The sequence below is a fragment of the Piliocolobus tephrosceles genome, chromosome 5 (assembly GCF_002776525.5).
Source record: "Piliocolobus tephrosceles isolate RC106 chromosome 5, ASM277652v3, whole genome shotgun sequence".
Lineage (NCBI taxonomy): Eukaryota > Metazoa > Chordata > Mammalia > Primates > Cercopithecidae > Piliocolobus > Piliocolobus tephrosceles.
Genome location: NC_045438.1, coordinates 122,167,376 through 122,184,145, shown reverse-complemented (window position 1 = coordinate 122,184,145; position 16,770 = coordinate 122,167,376). Strand labels below are relative to the sequence as shown.

The 16,770-nt window shown below is 39.6% G+C and overlaps 1 protein-coding gene across 6 annotated transcripts in view; it reads right to left on the bottom strand.

Moving 5' to 3' along the window:
* Window positions 1–16,770, bottom strand: part of PLA2G7 (phospholipase A2 group VII) — a 32,668-nt gene that overhangs the window by 527 nt on the left and 15,371 nt on the right. For all 6 annotated transcript variants that reach the window (XM_023212964.2, XM_023212965.1, XM_023212970.1 and 3 more), the window contains 9 exons: window positions 12,201–12,322; window positions 11,611–11,755; window positions 9,700–9,793; window positions 7,500–7,568; window positions 6,734–6,857; window positions 5,801–5,914; window positions 4,570–4,661; window positions 3,221–3,391; window positions 401–549 (listed from right to left, as the gene is read on the bottom strand). In XM_023212964.2, coding sequence (XP_023068732.1) covers window positions 401–549; window positions 3,221–3,391; window positions 4,570–4,661; window positions 5,801–5,914; window positions 6,734–6,857; window positions 7,500–7,568; window positions 9,700–9,793; window positions 11,611–11,755; window positions 12,201–12,322 — 1,080 coding nt within the window. The remainder of the gene's footprint in view (window positions 1–400; window positions 550–3,220; window positions 3,392–4,569; window positions 4,662–5,800; window positions 5,915–6,733; window positions 6,858–7,499; window positions 7,569–9,699; window positions 9,794–11,610; window positions 11,756–12,200; window positions 12,323–16,770) is intronic.

The window sequence follows — 16,770 nt, the reverse complement described above, 5'->3', positions numbered from 1 at the left end:
TTTGGTGCCCCTAGGTGGCAATATAGATTTACAAATTACCCAAGTTGCATTAGGATGGTAGAGACAATGCTCTGTTTCAGCTGCCCCATGGCTGCTTTAGCAGCTGAATGCAAACGGGATAGGAGTGAGGCAACCTGCTGTCAGTGTCCTCAACATGGAAGTCCACTCTAGGCATCATACAAAGACTATTAACTTTAGCATTTGGGTTTGCTTTCTATGATATATATGATGTAAAGCAGCAAAATTCACTCTCAAATTTCTGTTTTCAAATTGATTTACTGCTTTGTTCTATTGTAAACCAACTGGAAATAGTTTAAATGGTACTAAAGCTGTATTAAGATAGATAGGTTTGTCCTGAGATTCATCTGGTTTATTTCATGAAAAAATATTAGTTTCTTACCTAAATGCTTTTGTAAGAATGCTAATGAAGCTTTGTTGCTAAGATCAATTGCTACATCTGAATCTATATCTCCCTTTAATTTGAGCATGCGTCCAATTATTTTGCCAGTTGCAAAAGTGAAGTCAGCAAAATTCTGATGGACTGAACCCCTAAAAAAAAAACAAGACATTTAAAAGTCACATTGGTTGATAAAATTATTATTTTTTTAGTTAGGGTGTAAGAAAGATACGGGTCTTGTTGGTCTGTTTACTGAAAACCAAGGAAGAAATAAAACTTGTAATTTGATCTACTTAGATGTATTTCAAGGGTCACAGGCTGTTTAGGGATCCCAGAGTATATTCATCTTCCCTCTAGAAAAACAAAGAATCTTGGTCTTGCTTGGTATCTTGATTTTAGAAGAAATGAGTCTTGCTTTTTAGTGAATTGGAATACATCCAATTTGTGTGTTGAGGGTCCCTGAACTCACAGCCAGAGCCTGCCACCTGCCCTCACCACTGAACGTGGTATGTATTTGATGCTAGTCTCTTTAAATTTAAATCACTTTAGATTTAAGCCTTAGAGGAAATAGATTTCAAACAACACCTTTCCCAGTTTTAAACTGTAAGCACTTTATAAATATCATTTGCACTGCTCTCTACATTCATCAGTAGCCTAATGTCAAATAGAATGGCCTTTTTTTAGTCCTTGTTTTCTACCACCACTGGGACATTTGACATTTGATGGCTTTCTTGCACCTTTTTTCTTTTCGCTTCCTTAACGTTGCACCTTCCCTTCTGACACTAACCACTCTATGTTCTTCACTGGCTCTTCATCCATTTCCCGTTGGCTGAAAGTAGGCATTCCTTACGATTCTATTGCCACACCAATTCTTTTCTCACTTTGCAATCTCTTCTACTTCAAATGTTTCATCTATGTTATCATGTAAATTATGTAATTATCCAGTTTGTGGCCAGACATCTATAAACAGATTCCCCAGTTCTCAAGCTAAGAAATTGTGAAGTTAAAAGACATCTTCCCAGCCCCGCCCAAAGCTACTCTGCCTTTTGACTCTGCTGGTTCTTATAAGCAAACTATCATTCTTTTAGTTTTCTAAGCTCAAAACAGGGCCACTTAACTCCCTCTCACTCTTCCCCACATTGTAGTAGGAAACTTGAATGTCAGAAACACAAAAAAGATAAACGGCAAGATTACAAGAGAATTGCGAGCAGAAGCTTGGATGCTCTGACTGTGGAGAACTGGCTGGAGGAGGAGAAATGGAAGGCGCAGTATTAATGACAGGAGATGCAGTAAAGAGGAGGGTCATAGTAGCCAAGGGAGCAGGAAGAGGTGTGGTCAGCAATGTTGAACAGATGCAGAGAGCAAGGTTGAGACTCTGAAGAGGCTACTGGTGTGGCATGCAGCAGGCCTTTAGTGTCTTTGTTTTGACATGCTGGTGGGGGCTCAGGAAGCTATACCATAAGACTCAAAAGAGTGAGTAGAAGTAAGCACATGCGATAACTAATATTTGTTATTCTTTGACAGTTTCTAGCAGAGAAGGGAAGAAAGAAAAGGTGAGAGCCTAGCAAGGAAGTAGGGTTGAGGGAGGGTTAGGTGTTCTGTATTATTTCTGTTTTAGAATTAGAGAGTCTTGCACAGACACATAAGCTAAATGAAGTCCTTGCCTGAAATACCTAAACCCTTCCTACTATCTAAACTCTCTTGATCTAAACAAAATCCAATTTTATGTCATCTATGAATCCTTTTCCGTTGGAAGAGACCCCTCTATTCTCCGAGCCCATAGTGGTTATTGCCTATACTCTGTATGTTTCATTCCTGCCTCTTCTCTTCTCCTAAATAAACCAGATTTCAGATAGCAAAGGGGTGAGTTCAGGTCCATCTTTGCTTTGTAGTATCTCATTGAGAGTTCAAAACCTTATCAGGAGTTCTTTTTCACCTCCAGAATACAAGAATTGCAAACACTTGATGGTACCCCATTATAGCTTTGGGGAATTTATAAACTCATATTTTTCTCAACAGGTAAGTATATTGCAGGTCTCAATAGATAATCTGACTTTTTCTTTAAAGAGTTCCTAGCCCAGCCTAATGATGAAATACTTCCCCCTAGCTCTACCCCCAAAAATCTGTAGGCATGTTCTGATGTTTAGATTAAAGTAGTATATAGTATAATGCTAATTTTAAAATTTTAATTACCAGTGATATAGTTTGGATCTGTGTTCCCACCAAATCATATGTCAAATTAGAATCCCCAGTGTCAGAGGTAGGGACTGGTGGGAGGTGACTGGATCATGGGAGCAGTTTCTCATGGTTTCATACCATCACCCTTGGTGCTGTCATTGTGACAGTGAGTTCTTGTGAGACCTGGTTATTTAAAAGTGTGTAGTACCATTACCCATCCCTCTCCTCCTCCTGCTCTGGCTATGTGAAGTGCTCATGCCCCCATTGCCTTCCACCATAATCGTAAGTTTCCTGAGGCCTCCCCAGAAGCCAAGCAGATGCCAGCATCATGTTTCCTGCACAGGCTGCGGAACTGTGAGCCAATTAAATCTCTTTTCTTTATAAATTACCCAGTCTCAGGTATTTCTATATAGTAATACAAGAACAGACTAATATAACCAGTATATATACTATATACATTAACATTCCCATTTTAAAAAGAGTAAGACTAAATGTTCTTAGAAACTGAGATTATCTAATTCTCTCCTTATTGAAAGTCTAAACAACCAATTCAGCGATTCTGTAATGGTTACCAAATGATATCTATTGTTATTTACCCAAGCTTCAAGTTTGTTTCTGATAATGAAATAAGTCACTAATACTTACCTGATTGTAATCATCTTTCTTTCTTTATCAGGTGAGTAACATTTTTTCATTTTTATGATATTAGCAGGATATTGGAAATATTCAGAGTTGATAAAAAAGAGGGGCTGAGGAATTCTGGTATATACTTCATCACCCAGTGGAAGCATCCATGCATCAAGGGCAATACCACATCTGTAGATATTTGTTGACAATGATGAAATTAAACTGGTTACATATTAGCCAACATTGAGGACATCCTAATAATGCTAGGATTGGTGGACATGCACCATACCAGTTTATTATGGGTTATCTCATTGGAATAAAGAGGTATTATGCTTCAATGTGGGAAAGGGATATGATTAGCTTTGTAAAGTATCAGACCTGGAATTATGTATAATCATTTTCTTTATATGCCTTTTAGGAATTGCAACCATTTGAGTGATATATCCTTAACAATTTTTATTCAAAATAAATTTTAAAATACATAATAGTTTCTTCAACACTGTGGAGTATCTGAAAAAGTATAATAAATGCACCTTTGTTTTCGGAGCTTTTATGTACCTTGTAGTGTATTTATTATAGCTTTTTCAGAGTAGCAACTGGGCCCATTACTTTATATTTAGAGGCGCTTCAGCTGGAAAACTGTCAGAGGGTTGAAGAAAAACACATGGAGCATATCATTTGAAAATGGAACTCACTTCCTTTTTAAAAATAAGTTTATCCTATGTTTCCTGACCTTTTGCTAAATGGATGAAAGAAGAGAATTCTCTTACACTGAAATGAACTTCTAAGAAATTTGAGGTGAAGTTTCACAAATGATCCTGCCCACTGTCTGTACAGTTGGCCCTATATGATCTCATCAGTCTGGAATGAAGTAGTTTAAGAAAGAAAATGTTCCTGCAAGCTAGAAAACTGGGGTCTGGTCCCCACTCCTACCCAAATAATCATAATTTTAGATCCAGCTCCATCTTAAAGGTGGAAGGGGGAAAAGCCTAATTAAAAAATGTCCTGCCAACTGGAGAAGTCTGGCAATACTGTAAGATGACAATATTATTATCACAACCATTATGCCACAAAAAATTATATAACGATAAATTTTTAAGTGAAAAGTGTTAAGCCCTCAGGTAGACAAGAATAATGAGGGAAAACATATGGGAGTAAGGGGAGATTTTAATAGCAGGAGAAGTAGATGTTTTAGCCTAGGAAAATGTATATAGAGTACTTGATGGAGGCAAAAGAATAGCCTTATAAACTCCAAGAGATCCCTTCTTCACTAAGAATTTGAATAAAAAATTATATCTTACATGAGTTATCACTCCCCCTCTTCCAGTAATTTACTGTTCTCTTGCTTTACTATCTTCTTTTCTTACCTGAATCTCTGATCTTCACTAAGAGTCTGAATAACCGTTGCTCCACCAAAAGAATGTCCAATTACTGCTATTTTTTCCCTATCGATAGAGTCCTATGTGAAAAAGCATGATATAAATTTATAATTATCTCATGGTGTTAGAAGAAATGATTTTTGTCAATTATGTAATTGTTCATCTTATGGGGATGGTTAAATACCTTGATTTCTTATAAAATAGAATATACATATACACACATACATTTATACATACCATACACATATATACATAAATACATACCCATATAAAACACATTTACACATATATATATAACATATGTAAAGGTTTGAAAGTAAACTTAATGGTCTTTGTAGTCACCCACACTGGAAATTTCAACATCAGTTCTGACTTCTGCCTCTCCTCACCCCATGTTTATTTGTTTTTTTCTTTCCATGAGTATTTATTGAGTACCTACTCTGTGCCAGGCACTGCAGTCTCATTTCAGTGAGCTTGCAGTCCATCAGGGAAGAAAGTTACACAGAGGCATGATGCAATACTGTACAGTGGTACAAAGGAGCACACAAGACAGACAGCGAGCCTGGTCCAGAAGTGGGCATTGGGGTCTAAGAAAGCTTCTGAGAGGAGGTGATGCTTAACTGGAGTTTTGAAATTAAGTAGGAGTTAGGCAAGGGGAAGAGTGTGTCAGGCCAAGGGGACAACATGTACAAAGGCAAGGATACAGAGGAGAGTGGCTGCTTGAGGGACAACAAATTTCTTCATTGTATCTGGAGAACAGACCATCATCTTATTCTCTATTTCCCCCAATCCCTGCACTCTATATGCCACACACACTTTTGAGTCTTTGCTCATTGCTGTCCACTCTGTCTGATATTTTTCCACCTGCTCCCAAACTTGTGTCAAGTTTTCAAGGTCAAGCTTAAAAACTAGCAGGAGCTGTCCATGAAATAATAACACTTCCACGGGAGTTAAGTTGAACCACATGACATTGCTGTTTTTGTAGATCAAAACTGACTGACTTTTGGCAATTTCATATCTAGTCCAAGATAATGCATTCTTAATTGCTGCAATACTTTATCTGTACCGCTTTGTGTGTGTATGTGTGTGTGTGTGTTGTGGTGGGAGGTGGTTGCAGCCCTTTATGATGTTATACCTTGCAATATAGCAGAAAATGAGATGACAAAAAACAATAAAGAACTGTAGGACAAGAGAAAAATTACTTCTTTTTTTAGCTTACTTTTAGTTGTTCCATATCAAACTTTAAATCTAATGCATTCTTCACTGGCTTTCCATGATCAATGTCAAGAATCAGATTGAGAGCTTGGGAACATTCTTTCGCTCTTTGCCGTACCTAATATAATTATTAGAAGAAGGAAATGACAAAGTAAAAAGTTAAAACACTTATTTTTAAGTTTGTGTAGAAGCTGTATGTGGGAAAAATCATTGGTCAGTTATAAACTGGAAACATGCTACCATAATGACACAGGCCCCAGCTTTGCACATAGGTATAGCTTAGTCCAAATCCTGGCTCTGTTGATTACCTACTATGTGACTTGAGATGACTTACTTAACCTCTCTGAGTTTCCATTGATTGTACAATAATGCCTACCTAAAGGAAATGTGGGTGGGCTCAAATGTAATAACATATGTAAAACACCCACTACAAAGAGGAAGCCAATATGCTTCACTTAACTTAATTGCCCTAATAGCTCTGTAAGATAGACCATGTTTTTATTCATCATTTTATAACAAAATTAAGTGGTGGAGACAGGATTCAAACATAGAAAGTTGGGTTCTAAGGCCTATACTCTTAATTCTATTGTATACTGCCTCTCTGAAAAGTAGTCCTTTTATATTGCCTGTGAGGAAGAATCTATTAATTTATTTTCTAGCACTTTTTAAATTCTAAAATTAGAAGTTTTAATTCAGGGGAATTCTGACTAGTCACTGTCATCTCCCACATTTTTGTATTTGCCTTTGTTTTCACTATGAACGAGATATTCCATTAAGGGAATTTTACTACTCCGGGAATCTATTGACAGGTCTTTTGAGAATGGGAAATAGGAGAGTTAGGAGCATAACTTGCCATATCTAAAATTAAATTAACAAGTGTCATCCTTTTGTACATGCTTTTAGGTCACCATCCACCTCTCCTTTCATTGTAATGTACCTGCTTATTTCGTATATGTATCTCCTCCTCTTCTTTCAGGGTTCTAAGGTAGAGCCAAGACTTTTTCCCTATTTCTGCAGCAGATTGGTTCTTGAAATAGTAAGTTGCAGATGCAGATCTATCTCTATAATACAAGTAAAATTATTATTTATGTATGCTCCTTCCTTTCCTCATCTGACCCATGTTTCTCAGTTCCATCCTTGACTCAACTTCCTCTGATCTTTTGACGTCCTTTTCTTCTTCCACTCTATATTTTCCCTTAAAGAAGACCCTAAATAAGTTCCAGGAAATAAACCTTATTGTCTATTGTCAAGTTGCAGGTAAACTCAATCCATTCTGTCTTCCTAATTCTGGGAGGCAATGTTAGCCATGTTGAAACTAACTCTCAGGAATCAAATCCCGGCACTGCCACTTACTAGTTGTGTGACTTTGGGCAAAATACCCTTTATCACCTCTATATTCCCCTTCCTTAAAACAACAACAATAATAATAACCATCTCATAGGATTGTTATGAAGACTGAATGAGATGGTGTATAAAAAACATTTTGCATAGAACACGGCAGGCAAATAAACCCTCTAGAAATGCCGGGTGTTTTTAAGTCTTTTAAGTCGACAAACTCAATCTCCTTTTTTGCTCATCATGTTATCATACTTGAAAGTTCCATCAACATTTTAAATAAACTTTTATGAAAATTAGAAACATAATTATGAGCATTGTCATTCCCTGTAGTTGGCCAAATAGCCCAATTACATCAGATAACATACCTGTGTTCTACAGCAGCAACTATAAACCCATGAGATGCCAGGTCAATGCCAATAGCAGAATAAATTGTCCTTCAAAACAAAAAGAGGGAAGCATTACAACTACCAGTCATGATTACAAGGCTGAGTCCACTAATAAAACTGGGAACATGGAGGCCGTTACCTCCCATAGTAGTGCCCTGGGGTGGAGTGGAGAGCTACGGTTCTTAAAGGAGGGTGATTTTGTTCCTTAGGGGATATTTGACAATGCCTGGAGGTATTTTCATTATCATCAATGTGGGCGAGACACTACTGATGTCTAGTGGGTAAAGGGATGTTGTCAAACAAGCTACAATGCACAGGGTAACACTTCACAACAAGAAATTATCTGGTCCAAAATGTCAAGACTACTGAAGTTGAGAAAACCCAGTGCAGTGATTATAAATATTGCCTTTGAGAGTTTTGGGTTTTTAATCTTGGCTCTGCCTTCCCAGCTATATGATTTTAGGTAATTACTGCATGTTTGTCCTCACCTGTAAAATGGGCCTAAAAGTAAAGCGTTTGTTTTAGGGTAGTTGCAAGGTTTTGCTAAGATAATGTATATAGGAAAGCACTACATTATGGTAGTTATGAGAATGAGACCTGCAGTCTGACCACTGTCTTTGAACCCTGGTTCTACCACTTGTCAGCTGTGTACCTTTAATAAGTCACAATATTTTCTCAGCCTTGGTTCTTTATCTATAAAATGGTGATGCTATAATAGTATGGTACCTCATCAGTGAGGATCAATTGAATTAATACATTTTCAGTACTTATAATCATATTAGAAACAGGTAAATACTTATATACATGTTAGCTATTATTAAATGATTGGACTGGGTGAAACACTTGAAAAATCATGTGCTAAGCACTGCATTTATGCCCTGTTCCACAGCTTCATTTGCACAACCTTTTCCTCATACCATGCGTCCAATAGGAAATGTCCACAGAGAATAAAAAGGAGGTAGCTAGAAACTATGTCTTTATTGCTGAAGATACAGGACCTTTTCAAGAGGGGGAAATGATATGGCACAGGGATTAGCAAACTTCTTCTGCTGAAGGCCAGAGAGTAAATATTTCCAGCTTTGTGGGCCATACAGTCTTTGTCACCACTATTGAACTCTGCTGTTGTAGGACAAAAGTAACCATAGACAGTGTACAAAAATGAATGGGTGTGGCTGTGTTCCAATAAAACTTTATAGAAATGGGCAGTGGGCTGGATTTGGCCCTTGGGTTCTAATTTGCCAATCACTAGTGTAGGAGAAATCAAATAGCTAGCTGAACTACATTTAAAGTGCTGAAAAGAATTCTTTATTGCAGGTGCTACCCAACTTGTTCCCAGCTAAAAGCCATCTCTCCTATTTTCTGAGTTTTACAATCCCCTGCAGTAGAAGAGGGGCAACAGATGATAAAGTGGTGGAAGAAAGTGAAGAGGGTGGTTGTTGTCAGGAAAATGTGCCACTCAGCTATCATGCTACAGACTTCATAGCTTACTAAAGACCCTATCCAGCTCCTGCCCCTCTGGATCCTTCACCATGGTCAAGTAAGTGGAAGCTAAGCATCCAGTGAGCTGCTCCCAGAGACTTGGCACAGCATGGGTACTAACATTAACCCATTCCTATGAGATACAGGACTTTTGATAAGCAAATCTGGCCAAGCACTCCTTCCATTGGCCTGGCTCAATATTTCTTAGAACCATGCTGCAGTCGGAAGCTCTTCTTATCCGATCCTTCTCCCTTCCCCATCACCTTTTCAGGTGTCCAACCTGTGTCATGGTCCAAAGTTTCTCCCCATCTCTTCCTGCTCCTTCTCTCGCCTTCACAGATATTTCTCTTAACAAATGTCTTTCACAGCTAATCTAAAATTGGTTTTTCAAAAGTCCTAAACTTTACAGAGGGTAATTTTAAGAGTGTAACTATTACAATATAGAAGGATAACTATAAAAAATGCAACACCCTTTCTTCTCTGCTGTGAGGCTAATCTCAATGAACTGGTAGTAGGGAAAAAAACTACTTGACCATACAGGGCTAGGACTGATCAACAGACCCACAGTCAATTATTGAGGAACCCCAACTCCTCCAGACAAGGGCCTGCACGACATTCCAAAATCTGCTATTTCTTTTTTGAATAAAAAAATTGTCATTTATTCCTGGAAGCTAAAAGTGTTCAGCCTCTCAAAGATTACCTGAATGCTCCAAGACCATGAGAAAAAACAACAAGTGGATATTTTTCACCAGGCCTCAGAGGGGAATTCCAGTTTGCAGGAGTTGTCACTGAACCTACACAACAATGGGAGATTATAGTTAGTGTTTTCTCTGAGTGTTGCCAGTGAATTTAATTCACATCTCATTAGCATAAAATGCAGACCCATCTGATTTATATCTACTTTTTTATGGATGAATAATAGTAGATTCATTAAAAAGACTGCTACTAGATACCCACCAAATAAAGACCCGAACTATAAGTTTTTGTTTTTTTTGTTGAGACAGAGTTTTCCTCTTGTTGCCCAGGCTGAAGTGCAATGGCACAATCTCGGCTCACTGCAACCTCCGCCTCCTGGGTTCAAGTCATTCTCCTGCCTCAGCCTCCCGATTAGCTGAGATTGCAGGCATGAGCCACCAAGCTCAGCTAATTTTGTATTTTTAGTAGAGATGGGGTTTCTCCATGTTGGTCAGGCTGGTCGCGAACTCTGGACCTCAGGTGATCTGCCCACCTTAGCCTCCCAAAGTGCTGGGATTACAGGCACGAGCCACCGCATCTGGCATAAGTCCTTTCCTCAGACCACAGGATTATTAATGATGAGTTGTCACTGACAGCTCTGGACTTCAGGTGAGAGATTTTCACAGGTGTATTCATAAAGACTGCTACTTATTGCCATTCCCAGGTTTTGGAAAAATTTCAAAGGGAATGTTCTGAAACCAAACTACCCATAAAACCTCACATACATTACACTGAGAGCTAGAATCTAAGAAACAGAGATGCTGTTCATTATGATTTGGTCATAATCATGCAGCAAAAGGTAGAGAAACCACTGACTTCATACTGAGTCATGGATGCAGCTCTGCTACTTCCTAGCTATGGATCTTGGGCAAGTTCCTCAAACTTTCTGTGCTTCAGATTCCTCTTGGGTAAACTTGAGAAAATGATATCTCTTTCACAGGAGTTTTGTGAGAATTTTATTTAATTAGGTAATATATGTAAAGCACCTATCCATCACATAGTAAGGGGCTCAAAAATGGATATACTGTCTTCTTGCACTTCTCAATTTTTATTATCACCATTATTATCAGCAGTCATTTGTATCTCATTTTCTTGTCTATAAAATGCAGATGTGGTCACAAAGACTGAATGTGATGATTGCTATGGAAGTGATTTATAAGTTATTTTGCAATATAAATATGCAGAGTTATGGTATTTTCATGTCTGTTATAAGTGGTTTTTAAGACAATTAGAAGCCGATGTTTAAGATGAATCCCAAAAGTTGTAAATAGTTTTGCGGGAGAAATGTGAAGACACAGTTAACATCAGCTCAACAGTCGTGTCTAGTCAAACAGGTAAGGAAAGAAAAGTCTACATTAGCGTAATGTAGACAGTAAGTGAAGAATGCACATCAGATGGTCTTAGTGATGGGGGTAGGTGATGGGAATGAGAGTAGAGTCTCTTCATTTATGACAAGAAAGGCATTAGCTTTGACTCCTTTGTTTTGGATCTGGAGAGTTTGGTGGCTTCTACTTTCTTTCCCTTTTTTTCTAACTTAGCACAGAACATGCAGGATAGTGGCCGCACCAAAGAACCTGCTATTCTCACCACGGTATTGCCTTCTCCTTGGTATGTCAGATGAACACTAAAGAGCAGCCATAGAAAGATGTCAGAGTCAGTCTGATACTCTCGGCCACTCTCATCCAACTCAGAATGGACAAAATGAGAACCCTTGATTCTGTCATAGTTGCCTGGGCTTTAAAGAAATAATTTCCTTATCATTTTCGGAGCTGTTGGGAGTGGAGAAAAATCTACTCTGGTCTTAACTGCTTGAAATTATTGTTGTTTTCAAGGTTTTCCTATATGCAAGCCTACAGAGGACCAACAGAAATCTTACCAAAGAGTAAACTCAAAATGTTGCCCATAAGCCAGTGTTTTCCAAGATATTTGCTAAGACCCCAAAAATATTCCTTATTTGGGATCCAAAGGGTGTCAAGGCGATCATCATCTTGGGATGGATAATATAAACGCAAGAAGGTGCCCTGTTAAGAAAAAAATTAATGCACTTTTAGAGAAGTTGTGTCTCAAACATTTTCGAGCAGCTATTTTGCATATTTAATTAGTGGGGACCCAAATACCTCTGTGTTCACAAAGAGGTCTAGAGAACTTTTTAGGCTGCTGTGGTGATTGAAGACAGTCATGAAAGAGAAACAGAAAAACAATGTTCTATCTCAGTGAAAGGAAAATATAAGCAGCCTGGCTTCAGGTATTTTATGAAGTGAAAAATAGGGTTTATAGGGAAATTAATTAGACAATAGCAGTGAATTGGGAATGGCTAAACTAGTAAAAGCCTTCATATGAAACAATACAAATTGCAAAATGAGTCATTCTCAGGTGAGGGCAAGGTCACATTTGAACACCTTCTAGTGGTACATAGCGACAGACAATAGTAGAGTATCAGGATAAGTTGTATAAATCAAGCATTACCTTTTTAGTGTGATCAAACATTAAGTCTGTACAACCAACGGAATAAGGCCCATTTCCCTTAGGGATTTTAGCTTGGCCAAAGCTTGCAGCAGCCATCAGTACTTGTATTTTGTTGACCCATGCTGAAAAACAGGTATATATTATCTCATTTGTCATCCATTACAAATCAGATTTTATTATGCAAAGGAATTCTAATGGAATCAAATTACTTCCCATGGTTTCTGGCCTTCTTCCTTTCTCAACCTAACAAGTAAAATATGCAATTATTGAGGGTCTGCTCTGTTTGAAACACTGTGTAGGGATTTTGGAGTGCAAAGAGATGAAAGTAGACATAGCCCTTCTCCCAAGCTACCTTGGACTGTTACCTCCTAATGTTTGCAGCCTTGCCCTCTCATTCTACTTCTATCCAGAGTATATTAAAGATGACTTCACAATCTGTTTTCCTAAACATGAACTTTATCTCACATTTCAGATTTGTGCCTACAACTTCTCCTTAAACATCTCTACCTGATGTCCTTCCCGTAAGAATGTCAAAGCCATTTAGTTTCCAAAATGAAACTAAACGACCATCTTTCAACTCCCCCTTCTCATCTTCCAGCCACACAGCCTACAACTCAAGAACTCCTCATCTCCTGCACTACAAGCCAGAAACCTTGGAATCATCCTACTCTCCTAGCTCTTTCCCACCAACCCCCTACATTCAACCAAGCTTCTATTTTTTTTTTTTTTTTTTTTTTTTTTTGAGATGGAGTCTTGCCCTGTTGCCAGGCTGGAGTGCAGTGGTGCAATCTTGGATCACCGCAACCTCCGATTCCCTGGTTCAAGCCATTCTCCTGCCTCAGCCTCCTGAGTAGCTGGGATTACAGGCATAGGCATGCACCACCACGCCCAGCTAATTTTTGTATTTTTAGTAGAGATGGGGTTTCACCATCTTGGCCAGAATGGTCTTGATCTCCTGACCTCGTGATCCACCTGCCTCAGCCTCCCAAAGTGCTAGGATTACAGGTGTGAGCCACTGCACCCAGCCCCAAGCCTCTATTGCTAACATAAGCTTTTAGCTTAGAATGATCTCCACAATATATCACTGACCCTCTAGCTCAACCGTCTCATTTATGCCCTTACTGTCTCTTGATCAGACTGTTGCTCTCTCTCCTAACTGTTCTACCCACTTTGGATCTTGACCCCTTCAAACACACCCTTTACACAGCTCCTGGAGGGATTTAAAGCACAAATCACACCAGACAATTCTTAAAATCCTTCAATGGCTTCCTATCAGCCAGTGTTCTTTCCTTGAAGGGGGAATGTATTGGAGTCTTTTTGGAAGGCAGTTTGTATGAGGAATTTAAACCTCCACAGGCTTATCTAAGCAAATACACGGCTACTTGCAAAAATGTGGCCTATCCTTCCAGTGCTCTGGGGTTGAAACATACTGAGGTTCACAGGTGCACAAGTGAAATCCCAAGTTTCTGGGCACTGCAAACCCTCCACTGGAGGTCCATTGCCTCGTAGTCTTCTTCTGCCTCTTCCCGTTATCACCCTTCCTTGTGCTACAGTACTCCTGAGTGACACACTGGGCTGATTTGATGCCTCTGCACCTTTGTAAATGCTACTGCCTATGCTTAACTCCCCTTGGCAAACTCCTATTCAAACTTCAATACCTTGGTCAGATATCCTGTCTTCTCTGAAGCCTTCCCTGATTCCCCAGACAGACTTAATCATTCCAACCTCAGTATTATATAGATTCTAGGTGCCTGTGTGTTTACACACATGTAATCATTCTTCCTATCACATATTAAAATGATGTGTCTGCATTCTACACTAGGCTATTTCTCCAGAGTCATATCCATGTCTTTGCATCCTCTGATCTTAACACAGTGTCTGGCACATAGTCAGTGCTCAACAAATACTGTGAAAATGAGCTTAGTTAACTTGAATGGTCACTGGTCTTTCTTGTTTTCCTTTAAACCCTTTATCATATGTAGTATTTTACTCACCCGCTCCTACAACTCCTTTTCTCTCTCTGGTGCAATCCTTCCACACACCTGCAGCTTCATCTGTTCTCCTTTCCAAACCCCAATCAAATCCATATTTAATTCCAAGATGTTGAATCCATATATCAGTATATTCGGACTCTCACTTTTCTTGGCATATTCAGCTTGTCCACCCATTCCTTCCATTGGATGGTGAGAGTTGATTACTCTCTGCTAGCCAGCTATCAAGAGCTATGTTAGGTAAGGCATCTGCATCAATACCATGGAACACTGCCCAGAAAGATTTTGAGTCGTGGGAAGAAACCAATTTACAGCCTCCACACTGGTGACTCATGTGTGAAACACCTGCCCATCATAAAGCCTTTCAGTACATAAGGCTCGGCTACCCAAAGCTGATACATGGACCAGCATCATTGGCACCACCTGGAGCTTGGAATCACAGGCTCCTGGACTTCACCACAGTTCTACTGAATCAGAAAAGGAGTGCCCATTAAAGTTTAAGGGACACTGGACTGAAGTTCCAGACCACCTGGCCTGACACACCGCTCAGCAATACATGGTCAAATGGTAGGAGGTAGTTTCAAGAAAGACAAGGGGAGAGGGGGTTGAGATGAACAAACCCTGGGAATTGGAGGGACATGGTTCTATTTCAGATTTCAGGTGTACCTCTTACAAGCTATAATCCTCTGGCCTAGGCAGTTTGCTCCCCTCTCTGATCCACATTCGTGAAATGACATAAAAGCACTTGACCAGCCCACAGGACAGTTGTAAAGACGAGGTGAGAATGTAGGTCAAGTTCTTAGCACAAAACATGACACATAATGAGCAGACAACTAATGCTGTTTACTCCTTCCCCAGAGTTCATTTACTCTTGCTAGGTAAATCTGTGCTGAGTCCTTAGGGAAGTTTTAGCAGGTCTAACCTCCCCCCAGGTAGATTCAAACCCCAGAACCTTTTTTTTTTTTTTAACTTTACCTGTAAGGTGAACTTTCAGGGTCTATTTAGAATTACAAAAGGCTCTTCTTCTTCCATTAAAAGAGTATCTACTGAGCCATGCTTCTGGTGTAACAGGGAGATGTGCAGTCCCAAGGAGGAGGACCTGAGGGCAGGGACACCCGCCTTTTCTTCTGTGGTGAGCAGCCTGGCGCTACTGCGCCCCCACCCCTAGGCAGGCATGGTGTGCCTGTGCAGGGCTTGGGGCAGGGAGACCTCTGGCTCACACAACTTGCTAAGGAGCCCCAGAGTCACAGCTGCTGTTGGAGACACTAACCTTTAGAATTGGAGGCTCAGTTCTGGAAGCATGGGAGGGTTTCACCCAACACAAGCCTCCATTTGTGAGATCTCAATTCCAAAGGACCAGGGAACCTTTTCCAATAAGTTAGGAGTGCCCTGGTTGTCCAACACCTGTTCTCCCTGAGAAGGTTCCTCACTCAGCATTCAGGAGCATTCAGGTCAAGGTGAGGCTATAAGTTTGCCTGTTTCAGGACACCTGACCCCTGAGAAGGCCTCAGGAATTGTCAGGCTGACTCAGGTTTTGGTATAGGTCTATGGGGTCCTGTGCACCAGTACCAGGGTGCCTGGGGGTGGCAGTGGAACAGGCTCCATAGCCTGCAGCTGACCTGGTTATGGGCCTGGATTTCCCATTCTCTAACCATCTGTCAGGAGTCATCATTAAGGAATTGGAAGGAGGAGACTCATCAGATCAAATGACCACTCACACAGTTTTGTGGTTGAGAATTTATAAATGTCTCTTCTTAGTTTTCTTCAACTTTATTTTAATAGGAGGATTGGAACCTATGGTATGCTATTAATTTTATTACATATTTTTGGGAGTGTTCATTTGTCAAATATTCCTGATGTTCAGTCTTGGGTTTGGAGATGAACTGTAAACATGCTAGGAAAATTACACTCTTATATGGCTTTAGGTCCTCCATCAGCAAAGAGGATATCTCTAGCCCATTCTTAGAAACCTTTTTACCTGCATAGCCATATTTTCTGTGTATTCATTTAGTAAGAAATTATAAAGAATCACCTATTATTTTAATCTTATTTAATAAACTATTTCTAATACTTTAAACCAATATGTATGCATTCATTTTTGTTTGTTTGTTTTGGGACAGAGTCTCGCTCTGTAGCCCAGGCTGGAGTGCAGTGGTGACATCTCAGCTCATTGCAACCACCTCCTCCTGGGTTCAAGCAATTCTCCTGCTTCAGCCTCCCAAGTAACTAGGACTACAGGTGTGCACCACCACACTCAGCTAATTTTATGTGTTTGTTTTGTTTTGTTTTTTAGTATAGACGGTGTTTCGCCATGTTGGCCAGGCTGGTTTTGAACTCCTGACCTCAACTGATCCATCCACTTTGGCCTCCGAAAGTGCTGGGATTACAAGCGTGAGCCAGCATGCCTGGCCTGCATTCATTTGGGCACTGCATTGGGCTCAATGCTGGGACTATAAAGATAAATAAAGCAACGTCCCTGTCCTCAAGTTTCTGTCAGTCCAGTGACAGCTTTCCAATGATTTTTAAAGATAAAGGGATTTAAAATTTGTTTAAAATTTTATCCTGTACCAATAAAAAGT